This window comes from Hyaena hyaena, unplaced genomic scaffold, assembly GCF_003009895.1.
Source record: "Hyaena hyaena isolate Hyena2069 unplaced genomic scaffold, ASM300989v1 scaffold_380, whole genome shotgun sequence".
In the NCBI taxonomy this organism is placed as follows: domain Eukaryota; kingdom Metazoa; phylum Chordata; class Mammalia; order Carnivora; family Hyaenidae; genus Hyaena; species Hyaena hyaena.
The window spans coordinates 1,277,308-1,303,953 of record NW_024081013.1 but is presented as its reverse complement, the minus strand read 5'-3'; the positions used below and the strand labels follow the sequence as shown (position 1 = coordinate 1,303,953).

The following is a 26,646-nucleotide window of genomic DNA, read 5'->3' as shown; positions in this document are numbered from 1 at the left end:
GGGCTGCGGACGCCGGCGGACGCGTCGCCGGCTTCTCCGGGTGAGGACGCGGGCTGCATCTGCAGGAGCAGTGGACTCCGGCGGCGGTGCGGGCGACTGTCCTTGGTGAGCCGCTGCCGGGGCGCCTCGGGGGTGGGGGGACGGCCGGTGCCTGGGGGCTGGAGCTGTGGGGACCCCTCTGCTCTGCGGGGACCGGCGCCTGGAGCGCGGCCCCGGCTCCGGCGGGAGGGTCTTGGTGGGAACTCCCTGGAGCCTTGACCTTGATGAGCAGCGAGAGTTCTAGCCGCGGGTCTTTGGGGGCACTGGGTGTTGGAGGGGCGCCCCGGGGTGCAGCCCGGGCCTGGCTGGGGCTCCCCCGGAGGTCAAGTAACATGTGGGTCAGGGTGGCAGGAGCATGGTGAATCCTATAAGTGAGCCCATTTGGTCACTTACAAGTGACTTCCTAGCTCTTGGCTTTTAGAGTAACATCCCCACGTCCCCGCTGTTTTTGTTTGATCCAGTGGGATGTTCCTGCAACAAGTTTGCTTCAGCAAACTGTTTGATGCCTGACCTTTCTATACGGATTATACTCAGCTTCTTGTTTAGAAGATGGCTCCTACAGGACGCCTTGTTACCATCAAAAGGAGCGGGGTGGACGGGCCCCACTTTCCACTGAGCCTCAGCACCTGCTTGTTTGGAAGGTGAGCCCTGCTTACAGGTGGACAGTTTCGCTTAAAAGTCATTAATATCCGAATCACAGATTAACAGACTGGAAACACCCTAGAAGCAATTCCTGCCCCAGGACCCGAGCCCTGATGGTGACTTTCTGCTTGTTGTCAACGTCCTTGTTTGTTTATTAGGAACTAGAATTTTGAAGACAATGTTTATATAATTACTTAGTTTTTTTTTAAATCTAACAGATTTTAAAATTGATTTGATACAATCTTTAAATGGAGAAAGATGTAGATTATCTTCAAATCCTGATTCACTTCATGCATTCTTTAGGAGACCAGTATGTTCATATGAAACCCCTCCAAACTTGGTGTTCTGTGGCCATGGGGGGAGGGGGCTCTTCTGAGCAAATGAGGTACTGAGTCTCTCTGTATTTGGTTTGTTGGGTAAATGAAGTTGGGGGAAGTCTTTCCAGTGATTTGAGAACTTCCCTCTCTCTTGTTGCTGGCCGCGTCGTTGGTGGTAAGTGGCTGTGGTCCCCGGAGGGCAGGCACCCCCCCCCATTTTCTGACAGGTGACTTTTTATGTAAATGATAGGTCACCCTTCTGTGGAGCCCTCTGAGGTGGGACCCACACCCCTCCCTGTCCCACCCTCCTCATCTCCACCATGTTCTACCCCACCTCAGACATTCTAAGCTTTTGCTTATCTCCGCGCTTTTAACCAGTTTGAACTTTATGACCAGAATGGTCTCTTATCTTCCTGTGTGAGGGATTCGTTTCCAACCAACTGAGATCCAACCAACCATCCAGTGTTACCTAAAGAGAAGCGTCTGGTGAACACCGCGCTTGTCTTCCCTGACACTCCACAGGGTGACGAATGAGTCTTTGGTTGTCTCCTGCTCCTAAGCTCTCCAAAGACAGGGACTCTCTAGTTGGTAATTATGTCCTCAGTGCCTGGCGCGGGTCTGGCAAGTAAAAGATGGTCTGTAGTTGACACTGTGTCAGGTAGAAGCGCGGCCTGGCTGTGGAACCGTAAACAGCAGTGGTTCTCAGACTACCATAGTTTTGCCCTGCAGGGGACGTCCAGCCAGGTCTGGGGACAGTTTAATGTGTCGTGGTGTGGGAGGCTCGTGCCACTGGCATCGGCGAACAGAGGTCAGGGATGCTGCTGAGAAGCATACAGTGTCCACACTGCACAGCACAGACTCTACTGTAAAGGATTATTTGGCCTAAAATGTCAATGGTGCTGAGGTCAGGAATCACTGATTCAGAGGGATTCTAGTTGGTAGTTCCAGCCAATACATTCTCAGTTCTAATGAGATAGTCTCTATCTCTCTGTCTCTCTCCCTCTCTCTCTGTCTCCCTCTCTCTTCCTCTCTCTGTCTCTGGAACATTCAGTTACCTAAAAATCAAATTCCCCTCTTTAGTTTAAAGTAGATTTTCATAGCTTCTTTTCAGAGGAAAAAGAATAAACATTCTGGTATCAAATGTCAGTCCTACTAGTTATTATACAGAAGGGATTCAGTATCTTTTTATGCAAGATTTTATCATTTAAAACCCATTCGTGGGCACCTGGGTGGCCCAGCCATTTAAACATCTAACTCTTGATTTGGGCTCAGGTCATGATCTCAGGATTTGTGAGTTCAAGCCCCCCATCAGCTCTGCCCTGACAGTGCAGAGCCTGCTTGGGCTTCTCTCTCTCTCCCCCTCTCTCTGCCCCTCCCTCGCTCACATGCTCTCTCTCTCTCTCTCTCTCTCTCAAAATAAATAAATAAACTTAAAAAAAAATAAAAACATTCCTAAGTGCTTGATCATATGCCATAGGTAGAAAGGGATAATGCTTATCTGTTGCTTGCGTTTGTAGTTTTAATAACAGACTTATGAATCTGCCCATTAGTACAGTATAGTTTTAAAACCCCGAAAATCTCATGAGTCCGTGGTTTTACTGTGTCCCAGGCAAATGGCAGGGTGTATAATTCGTGGACTGCTTGAACGAGAACAACACGGTGAGAGGTGCTGATGTAATCGTAATCTTTCTGTTTTTAAAGAACGCCTGCCCAGACAGGTGTTAGCAAAAATACAGCACTCATTGTGATGATTAAACCTTTAAACATACATCACATTACAAATCAACACATATAAACCCTTTTTTTTTTTAATAGAAAAAAAGCACTGAGCATTAAAAATGGTTACCATTCTCCAGGCTGCGCTATAAAGTACTCTCTTATTTGGGTCTTAGAAGCAGGTATTTCAGTAAAAGGCAATCCAGTTTTGTATTCTACTAGTTTCCCTTATAATTATTTCCGAGTACTTGTAGTTTTCAAGGTTTAATGTAGTTGGTTATAAAACGCTTGACAAAATTGTTTGCAAAATGCATGGCTCAGGGGTATTGCCCAATTTATTATTCTTTTCAGTTGTTGCCTTTAAGGATCTAACATACGGTCAAACCATGTTTTATTTTGAGACTTTAGTGCAATTTTTTAAAAAAATTGCAGGAACCTAAAAATCTTAATTTTTTTCCCCAATTAAGGGGCATCGAATGTGACATTCGCATCCAACTGCCTGTAGTCTCAAAACTACATTGCAAAATTGAAATCAATGGGCAGGAGGTAAGCGGGTCTTTGAAGTTTGTCTTTTTTTTTTTTAAACTTTTCATTTCACTTTTTACCCATTCGTCAGTTACCTGTTTTCCCCCTCTTCTACTTTGTAGGCAATACTGTTTAATTTCAGTTCCGCGAATCCAACACAAGTCAATGGATCTGCTATTGATAAGCCTGTACAGCTAAAGCATGGAGATGTGATCACTATTGTTGACCGTTCTTTCAGGTAGGTGAAGAATCAAAACAAAGCCGACGCGACATAAATGCACCTTCTGACGCACCAGCACTAGGCTTGCAGGCTTCTGTGACCTTTCTGTCATGCTGAGGAATGTCAGGGCATCTGAGGCCGCCCTTCTCACTACTGATTCTCTATCTAAAGTCACAAAAGGGTCTAGAAGGGATGATGCATGGGATTTAGGGGATTCCCTTTAAGGATCCAAGTGCACATAACTGGGCCAAAGAAGAGTGACCAGATCCCCAAGGGCTTTTATTTTGTTGCAAGTATTGTGAAGCTGTAAACATTTTTCAGTTTCTCATTTTAAAGCAAAAGACGCTCGTAGAGAAAGATACAAGACAAGATGTCCAGATGGGCTTAGCATGAAGTGAGTGCCTTTGTGATTAGCATCCATTATGGGCTGATTTGTGTCCCTCGAAAACCCACATGTTGGAGCCTTAACCCCCCAGCAGCCCAGAATAGGACCTTATTGGGAGACAGGGTCTTTAAAGGGGTGATTAAGTTAAAATAAGGCCATTAGGGTGGGTCCTAATTCAATCTGACTGGTGTCCCTGTAAGAGAGGAGATTAGGATGCAGAAGAGGGGAAGCAGGTGCTCAGAGGGCGGGCCAGCCCTGTGAAGACGCAGCAGGGGGCCCTAGAGAGCCCAGGAGAGAGGCCTCGGCAGATACCAGCCCTGCCAACATCTTGATCTTGGACTTTGAGCCTCCAGAACGGTGAGAAAATCAGTTTCTGTGTTGAAGCTGCCAACGTGTGGCATTTTCTTGTGGCAGCAGCCCTAGCAAACTAACACACCACCCAGGTCGTGAGCAGAATTATTCCAGAACCTTCTTAATGTGTCTTCTAAACACTACGTCTTTCCCTCCCCAAGTAAACCACCAGAGTGGCTTTTCTGATAACATAAAGTCTTTGGAGTTTTGCTACCTAAGCGTGCATCTCTGACCACTATGGTTTTGTCTGTCTTTATTAACCCCATAAGTTTGAAATAAAAGCGTGTGTATTTGTAACTGCTCTTACAGTTGTGAGCACGGATGTCCCAGTTTGGCCCCCCCTCGCTGCGTACATTTTTCACTGAAACAATATACACAGTTGTGTCTACAATTATACACAATTTATTCATTCTGGATGGACATTTGGACAGTTTCCAGTTTTCGAAGTGAGCCAGGGCTTGCTTTATGACCAGATGGGGCTAACTTTAATGTTTGTTTATTTTTGAGAGAGAGAGAGAGACAGACAGCATGACAGCACCAGTAGGGGAGGGGCAGAGAGAGATAGAGAGAAAGAGAGAGAGAAGAAGACACAGAATCCAAAGCAGGCTCCAGGCTCCAAGCTGTCAGCACAGAGTCTGATGAGGGGTTCAAACCCAAGAACGGTGAGATCATGACCTGAGCCGAAGTCACAAGCTGAACTGACTGAGCCACCCAGGCGCCCCGAATTTGCCTTCATTTTTAAAGGGTGTGTTTATCGAACAGACTTCTGGATTAGGAAGTATCTCATGTGGAATGGAGACCAGAACTTCTTCCCCAAAACAATATGCTCTTCAGATTGAGATTAACTGGGATAGTTAAATACCCCCAACAAAAATGGGGAAAGGATCTTAGGAAGAAGGACTTGACCAAGGACTCTGCTACACCATGAGAATCAATTCCAGACACCCGGCTTGTCACATCAGGCCGCCTCGCGGAGGCCAAGTTCAGTAGCCCATGAAAGGTTGTTCTGTGAAATGATGCCTGAGGTCTCTTAGAACAACTTTGTATGTTGTTAAATCTCTCTGCGTATTAAGAAATGTGTCGGTCTTTGGGTACAGATATAGTAAGCAGGAAACTGAGGAGATCGCAGCGACCCTAAGTTATGGGGTGGCTCTGTGGTGACCCTGTACTAAGTAACATCACAAAGTGACTCTGGCCTCAGGTGCCCGTGGGCTTCCTGGGTGACCTTCCAAGTCCTCAGATGGTTTCCATGGATATAAACCAGTGGAAATCCGATCGGCTGTCCTGTGCGTAGGTTTCCACGTACAAGGTACTCACACACTGCTGAAATCACAGGAGCTTGTCAGTGTCCAGAAATTCCCCTGGGTCCCAACCTCGGATGTTAGTGCTCTCAAAGAAATCTGAGGCAACCTGTCTAAGTTTTGAGTGTAAAACCTTCTATAACTCTACATCTATCTCCGTGAATTAAGGTAATATCTTGAATGAAACCTGATGTTTGTTCCTTGCTCCTTGGACATTAATCAGATAAGGAAGTTTTACCGTCAGTTACAGACCTAGAGTCTGAATATGTGTTTGTCCTTCTGTACACTTCAGGTATGAAAATGAAAGTCATCAGAATGGAAGCAAGTCACCTGGATTCCCAGGACAAAGACACAAACAGGTGATGGGGGGTGGTATCCAACTTTGAGTTCTGATGCCTGTGCACACGATACCATGAAGTCATTAATGTGCACGTCAGCGAATGGTGTTACATAATGAGAAAGACTCGCCAGTTGTAAGAGGAACGTGTAACTGAGATTTTAAACATGATGAGACAAACTGAATTTATTTATTTATTTGTTTGTTTATTTTATTTTATTTTACTTTTTGAGAGAGAGTGCGAGCAGGGGAGAAGAGCAGAGGGAGGGAGGGAGAGAGAATCTTAAGCAGGCTCCATGCTCTGTGTGTAGCCTGACATGGGGCTTGATCTCCCGGCCCTGGGATCATGGCCTGAACTAAAATCAAGAGTCAGACACTCAACCAACTGAGAAACCCAGGTGCCCCATAAATTGTAATAATTTTTTTTAACATTTATTATTTTTTTTGAGAGACAGAGAGAGAGTATGAGCAGGGGAGAAGGAGAGAGAGAGGGAGACACAGAATCCTAAGCATGCTCCAGACTCTGAGCTGGAGCCCGATGCAGGGCTTGAACTCCTGAACCACGGGATCATGACCTGAGCTGAAGTCAAGTGCTTAACTGTCAGAGCCACCCAGGAACCCCATAAATTGAAGTTAAAACTGTACTTGTTTTATTCACAAAGAGGGGACTAAGTCAGTCTCCCATTTTGGCCCAAAAGGCTCCTGGAGCATCTCAAGATCTGATCTTCTTACAAAACTTTGGTTAGAACAGTGCGTTACAGAGAATTAAAATCTGGGCATTACATGACCTAGTGGCTCATGTTGGTTCCCAGTCCTGTTCTTCTCCATCTTTATGTCCTGAAATCATCACATTGGAGCTCTGAGCACCAACGATGCCTCCTAATTGTGACGGAGAGACAACCCATTCCTGAAGGAGAGCCTTACTGCCCAGTGTCACATGGCAGACTTGGTGGCTTATCATCAGAATGCTTGGCTTATCCCCATCCTTGGAGATTTAGTAGGACGCCTCCTGAGAACTTCGCTCCTTTATGAAGCTGCCCAAGCTGGTCTCCTGTGACCGGATTGCAATTCATTGGCTTAAAAAGTCAGCCTACCTGCACCCGAAATTAGCAGGAAGCCACTCCACTGAATGTCTGCTTTTTCTACGTGCTGCTTCCTCCCCAGAGGAGTGACCTTGCCACTCATCAGCTTTGGGGAAAGCTAGCTTTTGAGGGTTTCTGCCCATTTTGTAGGTAGGTGTAAGGAAACCAACCAAAACGCTGAACTTTGGGGTAGATAAGTGATCTCAAGGGTGCCTGGGTGGCTCAGTCGGTTAAGTGTCTGACAATTGATTTGGGCTCAGGTCATGATCGCATAGTTTGTGAGATCGAGCCCCCATCGGGTTCTGCACAGACAGTGTGGAACCTGCTTGGGATTCTCTCTCTCCCTCTATCTCTACCCCTCCTCCACCGTCTCTCTCTCTCTCTCTCTCTCTCTCTCTCAAAATACATAAATAAACTTAAAAAATATTGACAAGTGGTCTTAGAGGTCTCTGAACTGTTCATTGTCTGGATTGCGATAAAGCCAGTATTGAAACTAAATACTTACAACACGTAATTGGCAGTGATTTTTATGTCTGTGGAATACAATGCACAAAAAATGGGCTTGCATTTTGTACATAATTTTTAGTTATAAGATCCTTGGCCAACTTCAGATGGGAAATTAGGAACTGATCCCTCCCTTGGCAGATTAGAGCAGCAGGTTCGATACCAAGAAATCTGAAATGGATTGAAGAAAAAAGTTAAATCATTTGCCCGTGGATGCATTTTGTGATTTTTTTCCTCCATAATAACTCAGATGAGACACTTTTCCTCCTTTGAAGCGACACTGAACCTTTACATCTTGCATATTTGTCATTCCTTGTTGTTCTTTGTCCCCTAAAACTTATCCTGACAGATTGTGAAGGCAGCAGTTGGGGAGGGGGAGGTGCGGAGGGAGGAGCCCGGATCTGATGACTGTGCCCTGAGGGTGCGCCTCTGTGCTGCTTTCACTTTGGCCTCAACATCCAGGGAGCACCTGCCCACCAAAGCGCACATGCCCAGTGGGGCCCAGCAGGGCCTGTAGCCTCTTTCTGATAAAGCTGAGTATGGAATCAGTAATTCCGTGCCCTTGTTAGGTTCCCAGTCGCTGCATGTAGATGATGTCTAATTGTAGCTTTGGCTCTTTCGTGGGGTGATGAGAGAGAAGTTTGAGGAAGGTCTCAAAACTCAACTGAGGTTCAATTTACTTAAAAAAAATTTTTAACGATTATTTTTGAGAGAGAGACAGAATGGGAACAGGAGGGGCAGAGAGAAAGCGAGACAGAATCTGAAGCAGGTTCCAGGCTCTAAGCTGTCAGCACAGAGCCCAATGCGGGGCTTGAACCCATGAACCACTAGATCATGACCTGAGCCGAAGTCAGTTGCTTAACCGACTGAGCCACCCAGGCGCCCGTCATTATATAGTTTTAAAATCAGCTAAGAAATACTTGTATTACGAGCACTTGGCCCTGAATGTCTTGGGTAAAAGTCTCTAAAATTCATCTAAGAACAGTTTGGTAGGGAAGGACCGGCCCCCATGGCAAGAACACTTTAATAAATATGACTGCCGGTATTTGAACAGACACCTATATCACTGTTTTTATTTTGCCAATTCACAGGAATCTCTGCATCGAGTCTCAAGATCTAGCCTCTCTTCCAACCCTGGTTAGTAGTTTCTCGGTTTCCTTCTGGGATCCTGCGAGGTCAGGTCTCTGTGTAGCGTTATGGCGGGGAAGGAAAAACAAGAACACGAGTGTTCTGTGCTCAGCTTCACAAAAGTTAGGAGGTTGTGTTACTTCCCATGACACATAGGCAGACATCTGCCTTATCGTTTTCCTCAAGGGGCTTAGAGGGCACTGTGCTCACTGAGGCATCTGAGGTATAAATACTCTTATTTGGTTATCGGTTTAATTGAGTAGATGGATAGCATTCCATGACTTGTATGGGTTATAGGAGGCTGATGTGACTTATTTGTTTGCATTGTAATACTAGTATCGAAATACTTAAAAAAAACTTTTTAAAAATTTTTCTTAACAATTATTTATTTTTGAGAGAGAGAGTATGAGTGGGGGAGGGGCAGAGAGAGAGGGAGACAGAGAATTGGAAGCAGGACCCAGGCTCTGAGCTCCCAGCACAGAGCCCAACTTGGGGCTCGAACTCAACGAACCACGAGATGATGACCTGAGCCCAAGTCCAACGCTCAACCGACTGAGCTGCCCAGGTGCCCCTCAGAACACTTTTATTACACACTTTGGGAATTCGGTAATTTGCAGCCTCAGTGAAAAGCTAGGTTACAAGACAATTTGAAACGGTTTTAAAATGTGAATGCTGCACGTGTTCATCACTAACAAAATCTTGAACTTTCTGTTTCCTGTTTCATGCATAACTCCTTGCCAAGATGGGAAAGTTCAAGATTCCAATGCCCATTCGAAACCGTCTGAAGAAAATGTTTCAGGACGGCCTCAGAAGAAGGGCGAAGCCGCCAGCCCCATCTCGGGGGGCTCCGAAGAGCTGGCTGCAAGCAGAACGCTTCCTGTGGCCCGTCCCTCGGAAGTTGCTGGACGTAACTACAGAAATGTCCCGGAGCCCACAGGCAGGGATTTTCAGGAAGATTCTAGTGGCAGCTTCGTGAGCTGTAGAGGAGGCCTCGGGTCTTTGCCCTGCGCCCGGGGCCTGGAGAACGGGGCGAGCCGTGAGTCCCCCTTCAAGAAGCTTTATGACTCCATGAAGGAAGAGCTCGATGTAAAGTCAGAAAAAGGAGATGTTCTACAGAGTGGCAAAAAATCTGGATCACGGGGTCATCGTGCACCGGAGAAGGAATGTTCTGGTGGTTTACAAGCCGAGACACACATCCCTGTGTCCCCTAAGTCCAGACCCCAGTCAGGTCGGAGCACCCAAGTGAAGGCAGACCCTGCTTTGGAAGAACAAGGAATTAGCCAGACTGAGGACAGGAGAGAAGGCGAGGAGGCTGTGGAGACTCCCAAGGACGCCAGGGGTCCCGTCGTCCCTCCTGAGGAGACGACAAAACCCAAGACCCCCGTACAACGCTCCCCACAGACCCCCTCACGGAAGCGTCAGCATCAAGACGTGGGAGTTACCAGTGGACGTGCGTCTGCGGATCGGGGTCCAGAGGAAGGCTTCGGGGCGGGTAGCAAGTCGCTGACTCCCAGGAAGTCCTTAACCAGAAACCAAACACCCGCTCAAGTTGAGTCTGCTGCTGATTTTGGAGATACACCAGAAAAACGCTTTTCCAGAAAGAGGAAGAGTATTCCTACCAGTGTGGACGTTCTTACGCCAGAAACAGAAGCTCAGAATCCCGCTATTTTAGCTCCGTTGCCCGTTCAAGTTGAAAGGAAGATTCCAAACAGTTCCATCCACCAGCCTGAGAAGGGGGGTGCCGCCCCGGGGCGCATGCACTCAGGGTTGCCTGGTCGCGGTTCGGTTGATCCCAGCAACTTCGGTGAATCCATTAGTAAGTTTGTTTGTCTGTTTATTTTCCTCCCGCAAGCTCACGCCTCGTGTCTAGACGGGAACCGAGTTGACGTTCCTTGGCCGGGTAGTGAGGTCCCTGTGGGGGTGTCTGTGGGGCACGGAGCCCGATGCACCGTCTCCCCTCATGGTCGCATCCTGAAGGCGCGCAGGATTGTGACCCGGGCCTCCGGGGGGGAGTGCAGGTTGTCAGGGAGGAATACACCCGGGGACCTACAGGCAGAATCCAAACCGTGCTGGATTCTCCTGTTCCACCTACGAGAAGATAGAAAGGAGAATAAGCCTAATAATAAGCATAAGCGCTTTCCGGGGAAGTTTGAATTCTGAACTACAAGCACTTGCCTCCTAGGAGTTTGCTCCTATAAACTAAGTGCAGGGAAATCCCCTGGGAATGTTTAAATACGGGGTGTCTCTCAGATATTTATCCTCTGTTCTCGGCGTCCCCTAATAGCAGTTTGTCGTTCTTGCTGTTCCAGTTTTATAAACCACTGGACTGTGCCCACGGCTGTATCAGGCGCTGTTGTAGGTGATTTAAAGGCAGGGACGCTTCCGGCCCTTTGTGCAGGCAGCAGGAGGGCTCCGGGGACGGGGGTCCTGTTCCCTCCCCTTTGTCAAAGGGGACACTGACGGCCTCCTGTCAGCGAGCGGCAGGGCTCTGACCCCCGGGGAGGCTTTCTCCCACATTCCTGGGGGGTCTGTGGCTGTTCTGAAGTAGCAGGCTTACTCTCCGGGCTCTGTTTTACACACGGTTCCCCATGGGAGGTGCACCCCTCTCTGCAATTAGACCTGCATGCATCTGTCACTGTGTCCCTGTGAGTCAGGGAGCGTCACTCAGACAAGGGATTTCTGTTGCGTGCGGGTTCACAGGGATGTGCAGCGGGGTTGGGACTTGTGAATCGCTTATTCGACTCACCTGGAGAAGTTTTCAAGTTCACGACTTCTCACTAGGGCCTGGGCGAGGCCTGAGTTCATAGGCATCTTTTGAAAAAGCCCTCTGGTCACTGTGGAGGCATCCGTCCGTGTCATTCCCCTGCTCAAAGTGAAAGCCACCAGATTCACATCAATCCCTTTATCAAGCTCTTTCCTAGAAAATCTTCGGACTGTCCAGTTGGGACTTGACACTTTATGGGTTTGTCCTTGGGTCTTTCCTGATCTCCAGCTCTGTGAGTATTTTAACAGCATGAGATGCTGTGGTGTTAGTTTTCAACGGGCTTTTCCATCGCTTTGTCTTATAACAGCAGCTGGAACAAGTCTTAAGTGTCCGTACGTCTTTCATTCCCCCTCCATGTTTGTATTCATTGTTTCAGGTAAGGCTGAAGGAACACCCCTGAAAAGAAGGCGGGTCTCCTTTGGTGGGCGCCTGAAGCCGGAGTTATTTGATGAAAACTTACCTCCTAATACACCTCTCAAGAGAGGAGAAACACCTCGAAGGTCTCTCGTAAGCCACACTCCGCCCGTCCTGAAGAAAATCATCAAGGTACGTCACGCGGCCCGTACTCTCACTCATGCCAGTGACGCCTCCTTTCCAAACACCCGCACCAGCACAGTGACAACGAAAACCTTTTTCTTTCTTTTTTTGTTGTAATTTTTTTTTAACATTTATTTATTATTGAGAGATGGAGACAGAGTATGAGTGGGGAAAGGGCAGAGAAAGGGCGAGACCCAGGATCTGAAGTAGGACCCAGGCTCCGAGCTGTCAGCACAGAGCCCGATGTGGGGCTCGAACTCATAAACCATCAGATCATGACCTGAGCTGAAGTCAGACGCTTAACCTGAGCCACCCAGATGCCCCTCTTTCTAATAACATAGTAAAGATAAAAAATTCTGAAGATCTGCTTCCTCATTGAGGTGTGGAAAATGGCGCCCTGGGCTTGGAACCCCGATTCTCATGTGGCTGAGCACAGGGGTGCCCTCTGGGGGTCTCTTCCTGTAAGGGCCTCCCGCCAGCCTGGCTTCCAGAAGACTACTGGTGGGGGCAGGGGCGGGGTGTGGTCAGCAAAAACTACCAATTAGAAAGAATCCGGAGACATCATGACACAAAACCATAAGGTGTTTTTGTTTTGTTTTGTTTTTTCCTTCTAGAATTAAGGTGAAAAGGAAACTCTTGAATGGCAACACGCCCATGCTTTTCACCATCCGCTACTTAGAACCCTTTAATCACCTACGCTAGGCTGTTGTCCTCCTGAGTTTAGGTCTCTAGAAAGATGGCCGCACAGCTCATCCCCCTCAGAGGGCCTGGGCAATCTTTTATTTCTTTTCCTACCAAAGGGCGTGTGAGGTATGTGTGGCTCCCTTTCTATTTTCTACTGTCTTCCAGCAATGAGCGGCCCTCCTTCCCTGGAGACCAAAGGGGATTAGAACCCCACCGGTGGTGTTTTCTCCACTTCAGATCGGAGCATGCTCACTTCTCACTCCTTGGGAGATTTCTTCTGCCTTTCGACCTGAAAACACCCCACTTAAAACGGGTCTGCTGTTTCCCCTGCCTTCCATTTTCTCTTACATGAGGGGACACCGACTCCCATCTCTACCTCCCACTTGACAGACAACGGCTGAAACGTCTTGGTGCTTCCAGATGTAAATAGCTGAAGTTCTGAACTGGGCAGGGTTTTCACATCCGCTACAGAGACACTATGTGGGTTTTAAGGTTTCTTATGAACGTTTAAATCTCGTCAGGAACGCCCTCAACCGTCCGGAAGAGAAGACTCCTCCGGACTCCGTCCAGAAGTGACCACGCAGCCGCAGTTGGCGGGATCTCCAGCCCGCGATCCGACCAGAACTCCTCCAGGTGCCAGTGACCCACGCCGCGGGTCACCCAAGGCGTCCTCGGTCTCCAGTGGCGGCAAGTCTCCCCATCAGGCGGATGTTCCTAAGAGGGGAGGCAGGCGGAGCGGCAACTTGCTTTCAAAGAGGGCCTCCGTCGACCGGAGCCAACACGAGATCCTGCAGATGATTTTCTCCAAGAGAAGGAGTGGAGCCTCGGAAGCCAACTTAATCGGTGAGTGTTGCCTTTGCACGTGTCTTAGGGTCCGTTTTCTCGCTGGTGGGACTTTGGGAACGTTTCAGCACCTTTTCCTTCTGACAGTGGCAAAGTCGTGGGCAGACGTGGTCAAACTCGGGGCCAAGCAGACCCAGGCTAAAGCGGTTAAACACGGCCCTCAGAGACAGCTGAGCAGAAGGCCAAGGAAAGCCAACACTCCGAAGGTAGGAACGGCTCCTTGGCCGCGCACCGCGATGTGAGATCGCGCTGGGTGGGGATCTACGCTCTGACGTTGTCTTCATCTTGAGGCGTTTGTTTTTTTCCAGAAGCCTGTGAGCGGCATTCCCAATCAGTTTAGTACAGGCCATGCCAACTCTCCCTGTACCATAATCATAGGGAAAGCTCACCTCGAAAAAGTAAACGTGCCTGCTCGGCCCTACAGAATGCTCAACGACTTTGTCATCAACAAAAATATGGACTTCAGTGAAGATCTTTCAGGTAAGGGCGTAGCCTCGAAGGCTAGAAACCATAGCCCTTGGGTCCCCCCTGCCTGTGAGGAGGTGGAGGGGTGCCGTGGGTGTGCACGGACTGGGAGCAGACGGGGGGATCACCATCGAGTCAGCCCCTGGGGTCCTGGAGGTTCAAGGCGGAGCTCGCCGGGCTGGGGAACAAGAGCAAGGCCTCGACCCCGTGGGGGACCGTCGTGAGTCCTGCACGGAGCGGGTGTGAATGGTAAGCGCATGTCCTGACCTCGGATTGCGGCATCGATGGAGAGAACTGGAGCCCCCTGCATGGTGAAGAGCGCTGGCTCGCTCTTACAATTGCGCTTTCCCTGCGTTGATGCCAATCGATGCTCCCGAAGCTGAGCAATATTTTACTGCTTCAAGAGTTCCTTCCCTTCCGGGAAGCTTAACTGTTTTTTGAAACAAAAGCCTGCGGAAAGGGCTTCCCTGAAGCCTTAGTAGTTGAGGCAGCGTTTCCATTCTCAGTGAAGGCGGGATGTGACTTGCCTCTGGTTGTCCTAGATTATCACCGGGGCTGGGGTTTCGTGCTCCCTGGTGTGCCCGGTGCTTTCCGCCTCCAGCACGTTCGCAGGGAGGGGAGACGTGATTCCCCCTCCTTAGATGAAGTCTTTTTTTAAATTTCCTGGCTTATTTTATGATGGAATAGTTGTACTGCTCTGTATAACCCAAATAGAAGTCCCCTCTGGGTACTGTCACAGTAGGATCAATACGTACAGTTTTGGGGGCGCCTGGGTGGCTGTTGGTTAAGTGTCCGACTTTGGCTCGGGGCGTGATCTCACAGTTCATGAGTTCGAGCCCCACGTCGGGCTCTGTGCTTACAGCTCAGAGCCTGGAGCTGCTTCAGATTCTGTGTGTCTCTCTTTGCCCTGCCCCACTTGTGCTCTGTCTCTCAAAAATGAATAACTATGAAAAAATATACATTTAGCTTTTTAAAAAGAACAAACCATAAAATTGCAGAACAACTGGAGCCCGTTTTGACAGCAAGCTCAAGGAGAAAAAAGTTTTGAGTATGTACCACCCTATATGCAGTCGTATGCACATACGTGTATCCTTGTAGGTTATGCTCAGGTGTGAGTGTACTAATGCACTTATGTTACAAAGCGTTAAGAACCAATCCTCAAACATATTTTTAAGATAAAATTAATAGTTTAAATGCTCAGTACCCAGGACAGTGGATTTTCCCAAACTTCCTTCCAGACCCCTTCCTAGAGGGTCCCACAGTTTCTACCCCTTGGTGTGAGTAACTCTCAAGACAAAACCTCAGTCTGTGCTGAAGCCTGGATCCTGGGTATTCAGGGGGGGGCCTGAGTAGTGGCAGAAGGAGGAGACTTTTAAGGGAAATGGCTGGCTTGAGGGCCTCCGGAACGGGCTTCCCAAAGGCAGTTTGCAAACGGATGCCAGACCGAGATTTTTATTTTTTTGATCCATCGCTGGCAGAATGAGAAAGTACGACGAAAGCAGGATAATGTGTTTCAGAAAGATAAATCTTCCATTTAAAGAACTGTATATAGTTCTTTTCTCCTGAGATTTATGTTCATAGTACTTTTTAGTGTTGAGATGAAAGCATGGTGATATTACTACTTGACAATACTATCGATGGGCAGTCATTTTTGATTTTAATTGGAGAGGTTTTATTGATATGTAAAACCCAGGTCTGCATCAGCTAGGGCTTTTCAAGGCAGCATGAGGGCACTGGGGTTCTGGAGGTCTGGCCGGGAGGTGCCAGGGGTGGCCTCTGTCTCCCGGCTGGTGGTCAGAACTGGGGCAACGTTTCAAGACTGAGATGTCAACTTCCTCTATTTTGATTTTCTTACTAAGAGCAAAAACAAAGAAGAGGAGATGCGATCACAACTTCTCATTGTGCTTCTTCAAAATGAGTTTGTTATTTTTTTAAGTCCACGTTTGATGGACAGTGTGAGCAGGGGAGGGGCAGGAAGAAAGGGGGGCAGAGGGTCTGAAGCAGGCTCTGCAAGGATAGCTGAGACCCCAATGTGGGGCCCGAACTCAGAACTTGTGAACGGTAAGGTCATGATTTGAGCTGAAGTCAGATGCTTAATCAGCTGAGCCCCCCAGGCGCCCCAAAATGGGTTCATTATTAATACATGACCCTGTTTCCCGTGAACTCTGGGGACTCATTCACTGTTCCCTCCCCGCCACTTCCTCTGGGGTCCTTGGGGACTGCTATGGTGGCTGGCAGGTGTGACCAATATGTTCATTGCTTCTCACATATTCTCTTCTAACAGGGTTAACTGAAATGTTCCGAACCCCGGCAGCGAAAGTGAAGCCACAAACAGAGAGCCTGTGTCCCAGCGCTTTCTCACATTCAGAAGACGTTGTCAGAAGAGAGTTTCAAGTACCTGATTCAGGAGAAAAACCTCTGCTACGCACGTCTGAAAATTTTGGTTGGTTTACTTTTTTTTTCCTCCTAGCACTTTGATGTTTTTAGTAGGAATTGTAGATGGTATTATTATTCTCTTTTTGCATGAGATAGAGTATTATTTGTCTATAACAGATACTCCTAAAAAAATACCATTTCCAACTTCTCGGTTCTGTTGTTTAGGGGAAATGCCTATAAGCAGTTGAACTAACATTGGTGTTCAGCAAGCTGCATAAGAAGAATGATCCTTTACTAATTTAAACTACCTGTGCACGCTTCTGCTTTCTTTGTTAAAAGGGGTTGACCAGCAGAGAAGTAGAATGACCTCTCATCGTAGCTGCATAAATTACTCAAACTCATAATTATTCCTAATAACCCAAGAGAAAGAGAATGTGTACATTGTGCTTAGTGCTGCGAATCTTCCAGACGGCCTGTGCCCCGGAGTGAGTCCAAGATGGGAGGAATGAGGCTGTCTTGCTCTCGCACCGAGTACTGGTTACTCAGTGCCTGGCATGGAGGGAACAGCTTTACTACATGAGTTGTACAGCCTGTGCTGAGAAGTAGATGTTTCCTGTGTGGTGCAGACCCCAATGTACTAACGATAAGTCACATTACCATATGTGGTTCCACAGGAGAAACGGCTGTTTGCCTCTCATGTTTGAAGGAAGGAAAGTCTGCATTCAGGTGACTGAGACATGGTGCGCTAAACTTCAGGAGACCCTTCTTTTTTTTTTTAATGTTTTATTTATTTCTGAGAGAGAGGGCAGTGTGAGCAGGAAAGGGTAAGAGAGAGAGGGAGACACGAAATCAGAAAGAGGCTCTAGGCTCTGAGCTGTTAGCACAGAGCCCGACGCGGGGCTTGAACCCAGGAACCGTGAGATCATGACCTGAGCCAAAGTCGGACACTTAGCTGGCTAAGCCACCCAGGTGCCCCCAGGAGACCCTTCTTAAGGAAGTTTTTTTCTTTTATCTAATCTCTGTGGATCCTAATCCCCTCCTAAGTGTGACCCTTAAGTCACCTGATAGCCATATTCTTAAGTGCGCGTGGCTTATAGGTAAGACAGATTTATGGCCACATGAGTAGCTTCATATGCTTAGCCCACGTGGACAGGAGGCTGAATTATTGGCTCTTGAGCAATATTTCATAAGGATAAAATACTAAATTGCACAACACAGTGAACAGAATATATTTCTCATGCGTGTTTTTATTTCCTTTAGGAGAGAAAGTATTCCCCGAGGCTCAGAATGCACCACAAGAGCCCTTTGATCAAAGCCCCGCGAGCCCTGTCCTCAGACGACAGAGTATCAGAGCAAACGTGAACATCGAGAAGACTCCAGCATCCGAGGCAGAGGCTCCCAAGGCTGCATCAAGTGCAAACCGGCTTCGAAGGTCCGTGGGGCCCAGCAGCACACAGAAGCCGGGTGCGGGGCGCAAGGACGAAGAAGCCCAAGGAGACCCCGAGGAGAACGCTTCAGGACGCCATCTGATGAAGACCCCAAAACGAGGACAGAACCCGGAGGGAGCAGCGGGGGCACAGGAGGGCTGTGCTGGAGTGCGTGAGCAAGATGCCGGGGCAGAGGAAACCTCTGAAGGGGCGGTAGCTGCGAGGAGGTCGAGAAGGTATTCAGAGCAGAAACAGGAACCAGTTGCAGACCTGACCTCCCTCAAGAGATGGCAGGACACAGAACCCAAGGAAGACCGGGGGAGCATCCAAGGTCTCCTCCGCACACCCATTCACGCCCAGGGACCAAAGGATGCTGAGGACCGAATGACAGAAAAGCGCCAGAAATCTTCAAAGGCGGAACTAGGCGGCCCACCGGCCAGGATGAGCATACGGCTCAAGGCCCCCCCCCAGAGAGCGGGCCTGGAGGAGGGGCCCTCGGCTCTCAGGAAGCCCACCCAGGTGCCAGCGGAAAGCCCACGCTCACACGGAGAACAGGGAGGTGGTGACGAAGACATCGGGTGGTTTACCAGAACTCCCTAGCAGAAACTGAACGCTGCAGAAAATGTAACTGGAAGCAGGAGGTGGCCAAGAACACCTAAAACCAATACCCATCCCTTAGAAGATCCGGCTGGACTCCGAGATCTCTTCCAAACACCAAACCACACAGATAAACCAACGACTGGTGACCAAAACACCAAAGTTCCCTGCAAATCCCCACTGGCAGGACCAGGCAACACACCAGCAAGTAAAAAGAGGTGGCTCGAGACCCCTCCCCAGAAAGTAGACGTGGAAGAGGAGCCCTCAGCTCTCAGGAAGCCCACCCAGACGCCAGGGGAAAGGCCACACTCACACAGAGAACCAGGCGGGGAAGATGAAGACATCAGATTGTTTAACAAAACTCCAGAGCAGAAACCTGCAGAAAATGTACGTGGAAGCAAGAGGCGGCCAAGGACACCCAAGACAAAGGTCCCGTCCCTAGAAGACCTGGCTGGACTCAAAGAGCTCTTCCAAACCCCAGACCCGGTGACTGGTGACCACACCACCAAAGTCTCCTGCAAATCTCCACTAGCAGAACCAGTCAACACACCAGCAAGGAAAAAGAGGCAGTTTGAGACCCCTCCCCAGAAAGAGGACCTGGAGGAGGGGCCCTTGGCTCTCAGGAAGCCCACCCAGACGCCAGGGGGAAGCGCACACTCACACGGAGAACCTGTGGGTGAGGGTGAAGACATCAAATTGTTTACGGAAACCCCAAAGCAGAAACTGGACCCTGCGGAAAATGTAACTGGAAGCAGGAGGCAGCCAAGAACACCCAAGAAAAAGGTCCACTCTTTAGAAGACCTGGCTGGACTCAGAGAGCTGTTCCAATCACCAGACCATACAGACAAACCAATGACTGGTGACCAAACCACCAAAGCACCCTGCAAATCTCCACTAGCAGGGCCAGGCAACACGCCAGCAAGTAGAAAGAGGCAGCTCAAGACCCCTCACCAGAAAGTGGACCTGGAGGGAGAGCCTTCAGCTCTCAGGAAGCCCACCCAGACGCCAGGGGAAAACACACACTCACATGGAGAACCTGTAGATGAAGATGGAGATATCAAATTGTTTAAGGACACTCCAAAGCAGAAACTGAATGCTGCAGAAAATGTAACTGGAAGCAAGAAGTGTCCAAGAACACCCAGGGAAAATGTCCAGTCTTTAGAAGACCTGGTTGGCCTCAAAGAGCTCTTCCAGTCACCACACCACACAGATAAACTAATTACTGGTGACCAAGCCACCAAAGTTCCCTGTACATCTCCACTAGCAGGACCAGACAACAAGCCAACAAACAGAAGGAGGCGGCTCAGGACCCCTCCCCAGAAAGTGGGTCTGGAGGAAGAACCCTCAGCTCTCAGGAAGCCCACCCAGACGCCAGGAGAAGGCCCACACTCACACGGAAAACCAATAGGTGGTGGTGAAGACATCAGATTGTTCAAGGAAACCCCAGAGGAGAAACTGGGCCCTGGAGGAAATGTAACTAGAAGTAAGAGACGACTAAGAACACCCAAGAAAAAGGTCCAGGCCTTAGAAGACCCAGCTGGCCTCAAAGAGCTCTTCCCAATACCAAACCACACAGATAAGCCAATGACTGGTGACCAAACCAAAGCACCCTGCACATCTCCACTAGCAGGACCAGACAACAAGCCAACAAACAGAAGGAGGCGGCTCAGGACCCCTCCCCAGAAAGTGGGTCTGGAGGAAGAACCCTCAGCTCTCAGGAAGCCCACCCAGACGCCAGGAGAAGGCCCACACTCACACGGAAAACCAATAGGTGGTGGTGAAGACATCAGATTGTTCAAGGAAACCCCAGAGGAGAAACTGGGCCCTGGAGGAAATGTAACTAGAAGTAAGAGACGACTAAGAACACCCAAGAAAAAGGTCCAGGCCTTAGAAGACCCAGCTGGCCTCAAAGAGCTCTTCCCAATACCAAACCACACAGATAAGCCAATGACTGGTGACCAAACCAAAGCACCCTGCACATCTCCACTAGCAGGACCAGACAACAAGCCAACAAACAGAAGGAGGCGGCTCAGGACCCCTCCCCAGAAAGTGGGTCTGGAGGAAGAACCCTCAGCTCTCAGGAAGCCCACCCAGACGCCAGGAGAAGGCCCACACTCACACGGAAAACCAATAGGTGGTGGTGAAGACATCAGATTGTTCAAGGAAACCCCAGAGGAGAAACTGGGCCCTGGAGGAAATGTAACTAGAAGTAAGAGACGACTAAGAACACCCAAGAAAAAGGTCCAGGCCTTAGAAGACCCAGCTGGCCTCAAAGAGCCCTTCCCAATACCAAACCACACAGATAAGCCAATGACTGGTGACCAAACCACCAAAGCACCCTGCAAATCTCCACTAGCAGGACCAGACAACAAGCCAACAAACAGAAGGAGGCGGCTCAGGACCCCTCCCCAGAAAGTAGAACTCAAGGAAGAGCCCTCGGCTCTCAGGAAGCCCACCCAGACGCCAGAGGAAAACACACATTCACTCAGAGAATCAGATGATGACAAAGACATGAAATTGTTTAATAGAACTGCAAGGCAGAAACTGGGCCCCACAGAAAATGTAATGGGCAGGAAATATCAGCTAAGAGCGCCCAAGGAAAAGGCCCAACTCCTGGAAGACATGGCCAGTCTCACAGAGCCCATCCCGACACCAGATCATACCAAGGAACAAGAGGGCAAGGCTGGTGGCATGAAGGGAGCTCCACAGCAAATACCAGATGGCGGGAAGCCTGTCAAAATCTTACCGGGAGTCCTTAGGGCCCCTCGAGCACAGCCGGCGGAAGACCAGGCGGGCCTCAGAGACCCTGTACAATCTCAAAGTGAAAGCAGCGTTTCCCTGTCCCCCAAGAGGAAACGAGGAAACAAGGGGGGTGTCACAGGAACAAAGAGGGTGCGCTCTGTGTCACCTGTACAGGCCCCTGCAGAAGAGAAGCCCCCCCAGAAGAAAAGAAGGGGAGCCCCCAGAGAAGGATGCAACCCAACTGGACCCCTGGCCACGAAGAAAAAGCTAAGGATTGTGGGAGAAGGGATGGAACTCCTGGAGGACCTGACCAGCCACAAGAGGGAAACGAGAAGAAGGGGGCGAGATGTAGAAAGGACCCCTGCACAACAGGTGATGGCAGATGTCACATCCCTCTGTGCCCCCTCGGATGGTGTTTCCATCTGGGGCTCATATTTGGTATACATTGTTCATAGCTTGAATGTGTATGTGAATATCTTCTCCCAAAGGGGTCTGCATTCAACACAGTAAATAACCGCAGACCAAGTTAAAGGATCCTTTGGGGATTTATACAGAGAATAGACTTAATTTGGGAAAGTAATAGGTCAAAATGATTATTATGAATTTTGATGAGAGTTTCTCAGGAACTGAGTGAGTCCTGCTCATCTACAGAGCTGTGAACGGTGTCGAGGAAAGGTAGGAGCTGGGTCCTGTGCTGTCCCAGAGCCCATAAGCAGGAGCTGGGGGGGTGGGGGGGTGGAGGGGGTAGGGCATCGGGGTCAGTCTACGAGGTTAGAGCAATCTGCAGGGGGCTCCGCGCCCTGAGTGTCAGGCTGTGAGGCAGAGAGTTACTCCTACATGGAGAGTACTTTGTACATTCCGCTCTAGAAACTGCAGTCCTTCTGTCCTGCTTGAGCAATGATTGCAAAAGGCTTAGGAATTCATTTGCTGCCTGGAAAGGGGGCATTTTGCTAGAATCCCCTTGTAATCAAATTTGCCACACATGACACTCGGGTGTTGCGATGGAAATTGAGCCTCAATTCCTTATTTGCGGTTTATCAGTAGAGAGGATTTCTCCCTGGAGCGAAGGGATTGCTGGCATCTTAAGAAAACAAATATGAAATTTTCACATGCATTCTTTGCAAATTCACTTTGATGGTTTTTTCCCCCATGTTGAATTGTGAGATCTGTATTACTCACGATTGGCATGTTGTGGATGTCTTGAAATTTTTAGGGAATGTCTCTGCGCTCTAGACGGCCTAACAAACCCGAGCTCGAAGAGCACAGTCCCGAGCCTGTTAAAGCAGCAGCAGAGAAGGTGAAAACAAAGAGAAATAACAGGAAGCCCCTGACGACCTCCCAGGAGACAAAGCCACAAAGCCCCGAAGACGGAGCCAAGAACCCTACACCTCAAGGCCAAGTCCGTGCAAGCAGAATGTGTCTGCGGTCTGCGAGACAGAAGAAGATGCCCTTGCCTGACGGAGCAGAGGAGAGGCGGAGGGGGAAAGGTGTGGCTGTCTGCGTGAAGAATCATGAGGAAGAAAGAACGCAACGCTCAGATTTCGTGTCTTTGAGATCCAGAAACATTACGATCCCTCCAGGAGGAAATGCTTCGGAGAGCGAATCCCAACAGCGAGTGACTCGGGGTGCCAAGAGATGTGCCGAAAATATAAAAAAGGCAAGTAATTCACCGTGGTTTTTTTTTTCTTTATATTTATTTTGAGAGAGAAGGAGAGAGAACCCCAAGCAGGCTCCATGCTGTCAGTGCAGAGCCCCACACAGGGCTGGAACTCACGAACCATGAGATCATGACCTGAGCCAAAATCAAGAGTTGGACGCTTAACCGATTGAGCCGCCCAGGAGCCCCTGTTTTTCTATATTTATAAGCAGAGAATGTTTTAATATAAATTTGTTCTGTGTTCAAAAAACAAGCATTATATATAACATGCTGCCCACTGCTAGTTATCCTGGGGTAGGAAGCATGAGTGTAAGCCACGTACTTTGTCGTAGCTGCATTTAGGGGATTCCACTTCCACTAGAAAACTGACATGAAGACACCATTCAGGGAGAGCAAGGAATTCATCTCTTGAGTACTTTCTGACTGCTTGTTACATACCCGGCAGGAAAATTCTAGGTAGATGAGTTCAGTCCCCTGTTAGTTTAGCAAAACTTACTCAAGCAGAAAAGCGGTCCTGCCTGGATTCTGTAGGATTTGCTTTGGAAAACTAGAATGGATGAAAGTCAAGAGTGTCCATAAGGCGAGTGGTACCACTTGCTTGCTAAGGTGGCGTCACAGTTAGGAGCCCGTGAGCCGTCTGGCATTTGAATAAGTCTACCCTGCATGATGAAATCCAATCCATGTTCTTCTGGGGAATACTTGATTTTGTTAGTTTAAAAGCAGCGGGGGTGGGGGGGGGTTGAGTCGCTCCCTTTTTGTGGGTGGTGTCAGTTTCTCAGCGTGCGGTGGGAGACCTCTCGGGGCCAGGGCTGTGGCCACCACTCTGATGTGAGCGTGTGAACTTACTGCTCAGCCGTCTAATTCAGTGCGAGCTGCAAAGGCAGAAGAGATTTGTTTGCCCCGTGTTGTGGTGATGGTGACAGCGTGCGTCCCCACCCAGGATGTCCCTGGGGGCCCCTGCCACCCTGTGAGCCGTGAGGGAACAGGGACAGAGCAACTGTCTATGGTCAGAATGTACTCCCCCAGTCCCCCCTTAGCCTGCAGAGTGCCCCATCTACTCTCGTCTGCACTGTCGGGTCCACCAGGATGCTTCCCTGATGATCGGGTCGTTGGGTGACCGTCTGCACTGGTGACGTGATGCCTTCAGTCATTATCCAAGCAGCTCAGGTCACGTGCATTCAAACTGAGCCTTAGACTTCTCAATTCCTGTCTTTTGTTCTCCGGACCCTTCCCTCCCCTTCGGGTGTTAAAGATCGCTTGGTGAGGGGGGGCAGCCTGGGTTGCTCAGTCCGATAAGTGGCCGACTGTTGGTTTCAGCTCAGGTCATGATCTCGCGGTTTGTAAGTTTGAGACCTAGGTCGGGCTCCAGGCTGACAGTGCAGAGCCTGCTTGGGATTCTCTCTCTCTCTCTCTCTCTCTCTCTGTCTCAAATAAACTTCAAAAATAAATAAATAAATAAAGATCACTTGGTAAAGTCTCTGGGGGGAGTCTGCTTCTGATGTATCCTCAACATGACGTTCCACTTTTTCCGAAGGGCTGATGGGTTGGGGGACGGTGTGAAGTAGGAGCAGACACCCAACTGGCTCTGAAAGGGCAGATCATCCTGTTCCATCTCCCCGTCCAGAGGGATGAGCCTCCCGGCTCCTCCTGGAGCACACACAGCAGGGGATCCCAGCCACACTCATGGACTACAGAGATTGTGCACTTCACACACAGAGATGGGTCACAAAACCCAAACTATCCCTTCCTGTTCATAAATCTGAAGTCACTTTTTTGAGTGTTTTTTTTTAAAGTTTATTTGTTCATTTGTTTTGAGAGAGAGAGAGCAGGCGGGGGGAGGGGCGGTGGGGGGGGACAGTGAGAGAGGGAGAGAGAGAATCCCAAGCAGGCTCCACGCTGTTAGTGCAGAGCTGGACGCGGGGCTCAATCTCACCAACCGTGAGATCATGACCTGAGCCAAAACCAAGAGTCGCTTAACTGGACGCTTAACCGGCTGAGCCCTCCAGGGGCCCCTTGAGTGATATTTTTTAATTAGTGAAAATTGTGTATTTGCGTGGAGGTTTTCTTTTTTTTATTATGTCTCAACTTAAAAGTAGGTTACTGGTCTTCCTACCTGGCAGGAGAGATAGATATCGTGATCACGAAGGTGGTTTCCCCAGGGTGAGGCTCATCCATTGCACTCCGGATATGCTGACCCCTGCAATTTCCCCAAATGTGGGAAACTCGACTGCATAATTTGTGGTAGTGGGGGACTGCATTCCCGCTTTCCCCTTAAAAAAAAAAGAAAGAAAAGAAAAGAAAAGAAAAGAAAAGTAAAATAAAACTAAAAAAACTAAATAGTAAAAAGATTTTAAAGGACAAAAGCAACTTTCACGGGATACCTCTTAAAATGCATTTCCAACCTTAGAACTCAAGGTGTGCATCAACACCTAGTCAGGCTTTGGGTTTTTGCAGAGTGGAGTTGGTTATAAAAAATTGTTCTTTTCAATTACTTAAGACTTCGATTTTTCTTTCCAAACAGGATGAAGACAACGTGAACATCAAGAAAATAAGAACCAGAAGTCGTCAGGACAATTAAGATGTTTAGCAAAGAAGCTTGGGAGGGGGGGCGTTGTGGGGGGCGGGGGTGGGAACAAGTGACCTGTTTCAGCACAATCTTTGGGTACATTTAAAAGGGAATTCTGTAAATAATGCTATCCGGGTGTTTAAGGAATGAATTTTTAGAATTTTCCATCTCCAGATGGTGTATTCACAAAGGCCACGTGGCGGTCAGAGACTGTTCATCACTTATAACGTGATAAAAATGTAAAACTTGGGTTGGGACGGGTGGGGGGCTTGGGACCTAGAAATGGCTTTTAATTTGACAAAATGAGCCCCGGAAGTTTCTCACCCGTCCGTCCTTGTCAGCCGTGGACGCCAGCACGTGCCACACGGCTCTGTAGATGCTTTATGTGGGTCCGTGTCCCACATCAGAATGTGAATCAGGGGCTTCTGTCCCTGTGTCGCCAGCACTGGGCAGGCACTCAGGAAACGTTAGGGAAAGGGCAGATTAGAATAGATGAATGACGTGTGTCAGGTCTTTCTTCACAATGGGGGACGCATTTGGCCCATTCGCAAAGGCTCGTGGCCACCCACAGGGGACAGCCCTGTCCTCGGTGTCCCTGCCCTGGAGGGAATACAAGTGTGACCTGGGGGAAGCTGGTGGCCCCACCTGCAAGGTGGCGGGGGTCACGGATTTAGACCGCCTGGGGCTCGCCTTTGTCGCTTGCAGAGTATTTGTCTCAGCTGGGACTGCTCGCATCTGAGAAGGCACCCACCCCTGCGTCTCAGGGCCACTGGCCAGGGTGCCCCCCACCCCCCCATCTCTGAACAGTGACAATAGTCATTCCAGCTTCTCGAACTTTCTGTCCTGTCTTTACCTTTTCCCAGCATTCTCCCCGATCTGCACCCGCCTGGGCGTTCCCGGACTGCACCTGTCGGCCTGCCTCAGTGCCCCACATGCCACCTTGTTCAGAAAATAGCACCCACCCTCCTCCTGAGGAACGGCCGTGATCCAGGGGTGTCCGTGTGAGCTGGAGCCCCCCGGGGCCTCAGACCCAGGCAGCCGGGCCTCAGCATCTTGTCCCGCCGTGTCTTGTCCGTCTTTCTGTGTTCCCTGGGGTAGAAACCAGCACACTTTCCCTCCAGTCGCCCGTCCGCGTCTCCCCCGCTGGTCTGGCCGTGTGGAGGCGAGGAAGGGACATGAGCGCAGCTGTCCCCTCCGGCGTCCCCGTCTGCCCTTTCTGTCCTTGTGTATGGCATGGAGCCACATAATAAAAACTGCTGAAGTAGCGCGTGGATCTCGGCGTGTCTCTGGGTCAACGGTAGTTGCCTTTGCTGTTCTGGTGGCTGTAAGAACATTCTGAACGGTGTCTAAGACGGTGCGGAGCGTGACGGCTTGGGGAGGGCAGTGGTGAGGGGCACGAAGTGGCACTGAAGCGTCCACAGAGCAGCTGATGGTCGAACCG

At 49.3% G+C, this 26,646-nt stretch overlaps 1 protein-coding gene and 1 non-coding gene across 2 annotated transcripts; both read left to right on the top strand.

Annotated features, from left to right (window-relative positions):
* MKI67 (marker of proliferation Ki-67) lies at window positions 1–26,471 on the top strand. Its single transcript, XM_039250755.1, is given in 15 exon segments — window positions 1–105; window positions 501–680; window positions 3,182–3,260; window positions 3,362–3,477; window positions 5,789–5,855; window positions 8,511–8,556; window positions 9,290–10,363; window positions 11,688–11,857; window positions 13,054–13,375; window positions 13,463–13,581; window positions 13,684–13,855; window positions 16,125–16,283; window positions 17,477–21,354; window positions 22,196–22,639; window positions 25,161–26,471. Coding segments are annotated over 14 exon segments (6,795 nt in total). The 5' UTR covers window positions 1–105; window positions 501–588; the 3' UTR covers window positions 25,218–26,471.
* LOC120244332 lies at window positions 24,745–24,912 on the top strand. Its single transcript, XR_005531536.1, has one exon. It is a non-coding gene; the product is annotated as a U1 spliceosomal RNA (small nuclear RNA).
* Window positions 26,472–26,646: the final 175 nt, after the last annotated feature.